At 63.8% G+C, this 6,000-nt stretch overlaps 1 protein-coding gene across 1 annotated transcript in view; it reads left to right on the top strand.

Moving 5' to 3' along the window:
* The first annotated feature begins 286 nt into the window (after positions 1-286).
* The window catches only part of MEGF6 (multiple EGF like domains 6), a 42,506-nt gene continuing 36,792 nt past the window's right edge, over positions 287-6,000 (top strand). Inside the window, 1 exon segment of the mRNA XM_064363144.1 lies at positions 287-452. Coding sequence (XP_064219214.1) covers positions 287-452 — 166 coding nt within the window.

Raw genomic sequence — 6,000 nt, 5'->3', positions numbered from 1 at the left:
CTGGGGGGCCTGGGGCGGGGCGGGGAGGTGGGCGGGGCTGGGGGCGGCCCCCTCGGGCGTCCGCGGACTTGGCCTTTACCTGTAGGGGCGGAGGGAAAGCTGAGAACCTAAAGGCGAGGGGCGGGGCGCGCCGAGCCCAGAGCGGCTCCCGGGCGGCGCCGAGCGGAGCGCAGCAGATCCCGGGGAGCCCAGAGCCAGCCCGAGTCGCCTACCCCGTCACCCGGCCGCCGGCTTAGGGCGCAGAGCGGCTGAACCTCGCGCCCTCCTGCCACCGGCTGACCCTGCCATGGGGGCGTCCCGGGACCGCGGGCTGGCCGCGCTCTGGTGCCTTGGGCTCCTGGGGGGCCTGGCGCGCGTCGCGGGCACGCACTACCGCTACCTCTGGAGGGGCTGCTACCCGTGCCACCTGGGCCAGGCCGGCTACCCCGTGAACACCGGTGACCAGAGGCCAGGTGGGCGCCGGGCGAGCCTGGGCAGGGGCGGGTGGGGTCAGGGCGCTGCCAGCTAGGCTGGAGGGAGCAGGGTGGGGAGGTGCCCGGCAGGCGCGCCTGCCTCTGGGACAGGGCCGGTGGACGCTGAGGAGTCAGACACCCCCGTCCCCTCTCAGGGCTGCTGGCACAGGCTGCTAAAAGCAGCGAGGTCCCTTGACCGGAGGAAGGAAAAACATCCCTTGCCTTTGTCTGTGGGAGCAGGGGTTCCTCTGCTCCCCATGGCACTGGCAGCCCTGAGGGTCAAGTGAAAAGGCAGGCTGGAGAGAAAGGCGACCCCCGGAGCTGAGTCTTGAGGGTCCCCAGAGCTCAGCCCATTAGTGGTCCTGTCTGTGAATGTGGCAGGTGCCGTTTTTCCTGGAGCCCCACAGGCATGGGCAGATGAGGAGCCCTGTGGCCTGGGAAGCAGGTTACAGCCCTTCCACTTCCATCCTGCCTCTCTCTAAAGCTGGGATCTGGCGCCCGCACTGGGCCCGCCTCCCTCCAGGTGGTTGCTTTGCGCTCCCTGGGATCCACAGAACTTGGAGCCGGGCACCATCAGGGATTGGAGGAGAGGGTGTGAGGTGTGCAGCTCCCAGTGAGTCATCAGCTGCATCACCCGGGGTTAGGCAGTGGCTGGCGGGCACCCTGAGATGGCTCCTTAGAGACGTCACCCCTGCGCAGCAGTTTTGAGTTCTGGGCTGAGCCTCTGCCTCTCCTGCCTGAAGGACTAAGTACTAGACCCTCAATGTGGCAAAGGCTTCCTGCGTCCCCTGGCTTGGTCACTTGGCCTGGGGGACAGGGTACGGGCTCTGTCTTCACTGTGTAGGCAACCTTCTGGCTGGATGGCTCAGCCAAGGGGCCAGGTACACTCACAGTGGCACTAAGTGCCTTGCCATAGCCTGGCATCCGGGGCCTCAGGCTGGGTGTGCCTGGGCTCTGGGGACCTGGGAGCCTGCGTCCTGGTCCAAAGCGTGCTCCAGCTTTTGGGGGAGAGAGAGGAAGGGCCCATGGGTAATGATGTGCGCTCCCTGGGGGTGAGGATCCCGTGGCATGTGTGGGGGCAAAGCAGGGCTTGATAACCGCCCTGCCTGAGCAGAGCTTTCTGGCAAAGGCCCAGAGCCCTCCAAGTTTTTAAGTCCAGGCGGGCTTCAGAAAGGGTGTCTCTTGAGTGGTTTCTGCAGAGGCAGCTGGTTCGAGGCAGCCCAGCTGTGCCTGTCCACCTGTGTGTGTAGTCCTGGGCTGGGAGCTGTGAGACATGGGGTTGTTGGGGGCCCCATGGGCTCCCCGAGGCTCCTACACTCCCCAGCTTGGTAGACACTGTGGGTCCCACCGGCTCCCGGGAACCAGCCCATGTTAGCACAGTGTGTCACCGTGTGCCAGTGTGCTGACGGTCTTGTGGTGAGACTGCAAAGTCCATAGTCACGTATCTAGCCGAGGGCAGCAGCAGGAGCCTGGCCCAGCTGTTCCTTAAAATAGCCGCGCTCAGGGCCCACTCCTCTCCCACCAGGTGGCTCCTGGGTTCATGTCGCAGCTGTCTGGGGCCTCTCTGGCCTGACCCCTGCCCAGTGTGGGGCTTGGCCTGGGACTGGACAGAGACAGTGGATTTGCCTCCAGGCCTGGCCATTGTCCCTGGAATGAGCAGGTTTTGTCGTCTGACTCTTAGGGGTCAGCACGTGAGGGGCCTCCAAGCTCCTTTTAGCCTTTCCCGGGGCCCCGCTCACCTCAGGCTCAGGCCCCCACGCTCACCTCTGGGTCCTGGGTGCCAGAGCTTCATGGGGGCCCTGGTCCCACTGCAGGCTCCGTGCACAGCATGGGCAGTGTGTAGGTGGCATGGCTGGTCCCAGAGCACAGGCCTGCGGAGGAGGAGAACCCAAGGAGACAGCTTCTGCAGGGCACACGGCTCTCGTGAACCTGGCTGTGCAACCAGCCCCACAGAGGGCACAGGAGCCAGGGGCCAGGCTGGCAGAGCTGGTGCTGGGAGCCCCGATTTCCAGCCCAGATGGCCCGAGCCTCTGTGACTCCTGAGATGACAGTGGTGCACTCTGCATTTGTGTCCCGTGGGTGCAGTGACAAATAACCTACACTCAGTGCTTAGGACAGCATGGATTTATTCCCTGACAGTCCCGCGGGGCGCAGTCCAAAGTGGGCTAAAATCAAGGCGTGGACAGGGCTGTGCTCCTTCTGGAGGCCCTGGGGGAGCATCCGTCTCATGCCCCTTTCAGCCTGTAGAGGCCGCCCACATTCCTGGGCTGTGGCCCCCACTCCATCCTCAAAGCCGACAGTGCAGCACCTGCCAATCCCCCCCTCCCTCTGACCTCTGCTTCCACAGTCACGTCTCCTCCTCCCTGCCTGGTGGCCCTCCTGCCTCCCTCCTGTAAGGACCCTGAGACCATGTTGAACCCACCTGGATATGCCAGGATAACCTCCCATCCCAGATCCTCAGCTCAGTCCATCTGCAAAGGCAGGTCCCTTTGCCATGTACAGGTCTGGGGATGAGGAGGTGGACATCTCTGGGGGACGTTCGTTATGCAGCTGACCACATTGTCCTGACAGACCACTGCACCTATGGCCCTTCAGGCCACAGCCGGGGTCACAGGCTCGGCACCTGCAGGTCCTTGGAGCCGTCTGAGAACAGCTCAGCCCTGCCATCACGTGGGTGCCTTGGGAGTGGGGCGGAGAGGGTTTGGGTGATGCGTTCTTCCTGCCTTACTTTCTGAGTGAAAATCATTTCTATTAAGGGGATTTGCTCAGTTCAAAGGGGCCGAGATCTCAGAGTGGAGGGGACTCCAGCAGGAGGTTGTCTGGCCGAGTGCCTGTCCCTGCAGGCCTCTGTTGTCCAAGTGGGAGGCCCCAAATCCTTCACCCTTGAGCTGGTTCAGTGTTTCCAAAAGCTGATCCTGGCCGACAGCAACCAGCAGGCACTGGAAGCCTGGGCTTGCCTCAGCGCCCCCACCCACTGGCCTGTCTTCCCCACCCCGGACTCCTGGCATGGCCAGACCGGGCAGCTGGGGTGGAAAGGGCTTGGCCTGGCCTGCCTGGGCCTGTGCATTTTCAGAGGGAGCGTGGAATTTCTGGAGGGACTGGTGACTGAGAGCGGCGACGCTGAGCCCGGCTGGGATGATGGAGTCCCAGTGTTCCCGTCTGCACAACAGGAGGACACGGATGTCATGACTTTCCAGAGATCCTCTTGGGGGTCTTGGATGGAGAGATCTGAGCTCAGGGGGAAGGGGTATCCTCCTGAGCCCCTCAGGTGGGTGCCACCCACCCTGCCCTGCCCAGTGGGCATGAGTCTGTCCCCCAGCTGATTCCCTTGGAGGGCACCAGGTCCCTCTATTCCCTGGAGCTTCTTTGGGGCACTGTTGGGGGCCCGTTAACCCTTTGCTTTCAAGCGTCTTCCTGCAAACCGTCATGGCCTTTGTGAAGGTTGCTGTGACTGACTTCGTGGTGAAGGTGGAGAGGGGCTCCTGGTCTCATTTGAAGCCCCCTTTAGGAGGGAGCCTCAGGGCCTAGGGGCCCTGGCGGTCCCCCCAGAATGGCTGTGACTTGTGCAGTGAGTAGATGGCCCTGGAGGTCCCAGGCAGAGACCCCGGCCTCCTGGGGCTGGGGCTGTTGGTGTCATCTTGGGCTGCAGGCACATTCTCGGAGCGTGGATGGGCAGCAGGGTTTTCGTAGGTGGTGGGGCACAGCCTGTGGGTGGGCGGAGTCCACTGACTCAGGCTTGGCACTGGCTATGAAGAGCTTCTCGGTGTGTGTCACCGCTGGCCGCCTGCACCCACCAGCAGTGCTCCACGCAGGAGTTTAAGGATGGAGCCCCGAACGTGGGCGTTTTCGCGGGGACTGGGGTGGGAACTGGAGGGTGGTGGGAAGGCCTTGGTGGTCACAGCTGATCGTGGACCTGGTGATTGTTAGGCAGATGAGAGAGGGGCTCTGTGCAGCCCTGGAGGCGAGGCGTCCGGCCAGCCAGTTTCCCACGTGGTCAAGGACTTGCCCTTTGAAATCATAATACTTCCTCCCAGCTAGGCCATGCTTTCTCTCTCGAGGCAAGGTCAGTGGGTAGGGCCTCTACTGTCACCCTGGACGGGGGCCCCAGACGCTTGGCTGGTAGCTTCCGGAAGAGCACCTGTGTGTCTTTCTCCCCATGCTGGCTGCCTGGGGTTTCTCAGCGGCCCCTCCCTCTCCCCCGATCTGGGAACCTGGCTGCGGGGTGGGTGAGGTTGTGGGGTAAAAGGTGTCACCTGGCCTGAGTAGCAGGTGTAGACTGCGGTGCCTGGGGCGACTCCCGTGTCTGCTCTGTCCCGGGTGCTGGCCTCTTGCCCTCCTCTCCCAGCACCTCCCATGGTCGGTCTGTGCTGTCCATGTGGCCCCACGTGGTCTCTGTCTCACATTAGCCTTGACCTCTCTGGCTGGGGCACTACTGGCTTCCAGAGCTTCTGCCATGCCCAGAGGCCCCAGGCCCCTAGGAGAGTCCTCCTGCAGTGCTTCTGGAAGTCTCTCCAGTGAGGGTCACAGCATGTTCTCTGAGGTCACGCTGCTCTATCCGTCCCAGCGACCGACTTCTTCTCTGAGAGCCCCTGTGTGCTGGGTGCTCTGGCTGGCTGCCAAGGGCACAGGAGCTGCAGGGCTTCCGACCCGGGCAGCCCAGGGGCCACACACAGGTGTCCAGGAAGCCTGTGGCCCGCCGCCTGTCTGCTCAGTTCTGTTTGCCTCGATTGCTGGCTGGACTCCCTGAGGCCCAGCTTGGCGATGTGGGCCTGGAGGGTGGGAGGAGGGGCCGAAGCCTTCTCCACATCTGTCATCTGCTTTCCCGCTGCGTTCCTGCAAAGGGTGGTGATGGGGCCTGGGTGCAGCCCGCTGGGTCTTCAGCCCTGGCAGGGTCTCAGGGGAGGATGCCTGGAGCACTGCTGGCTCTCAGCTCGTGCTGCATCCGGGGAGCCTGCTGGGCCTTTGGGCTTCCAGCTAGCACTTTCCGGGTGGCTTGTGCCACGGGGCTGGGGACAGGAGCAGGTGGGCCCCGGTGTCCTGTGGTGGGAGGCGTCCTCTCAAAAGTGGACCCGCCCCTGGATCCCTCCCCGCTCTCTCCAGCCACGCTTGTTCAGGGGGCTTGGTAAGCAGCGGGTGGATGAGGGTCCTGCGAGGCGTCCGTGGCCTTGGGCTGTGTTCCGCCGGTCCCCAGGCTGCGGAAGTCCAGGTGGTGCGGATGCGTGGAGAGGCTCAGGACCAGGCTGCCCTCACCCCTTCCTGCCCTCCTATTCCCCTCTCCTGCCTCTGAGTGGGGCCTCAGCTGAGTTTGGAACCTGAGGATGCGTAGTTCTAAACTGAGCTGGGCCTCGGGCAGGCAGGGTCTGACGGGGTCTAGGCTGCCCCGGGACGGTGGGTGGCACGTCACCGGGGAGGATGCTGGCACAGCGGGGTCCTGCCTGGGAGGTGGTGGGGCTGCCCTTCTGGGTCCTTGCTCGGGGAGCCTGTGGGTATGGGGGGCCTGGGCTGTCCCCAGCTGCGTTAGCTTCCCAGGGCTGCTGGAATAAACACC

This window comes from Aotus nancymaae, unplaced genomic scaffold, assembly GCF_030222135.1.
Source record: "Aotus nancymaae isolate 86718 unplaced genomic scaffold, 86718_ANA_hifiasm-v0.15.2.pri h1tg000053l, whole genome shotgun sequence".
Lineage (NCBI taxonomy): Eukaryota > Metazoa > Chordata > Mammalia > Primates > Aotidae > Aotus > Aotus nancymaae.
The sequence above is the reverse complement of the archived record's forward strand: the minus strand, read 5'-3'. Positions and strand labels throughout refer to the sequence as shown.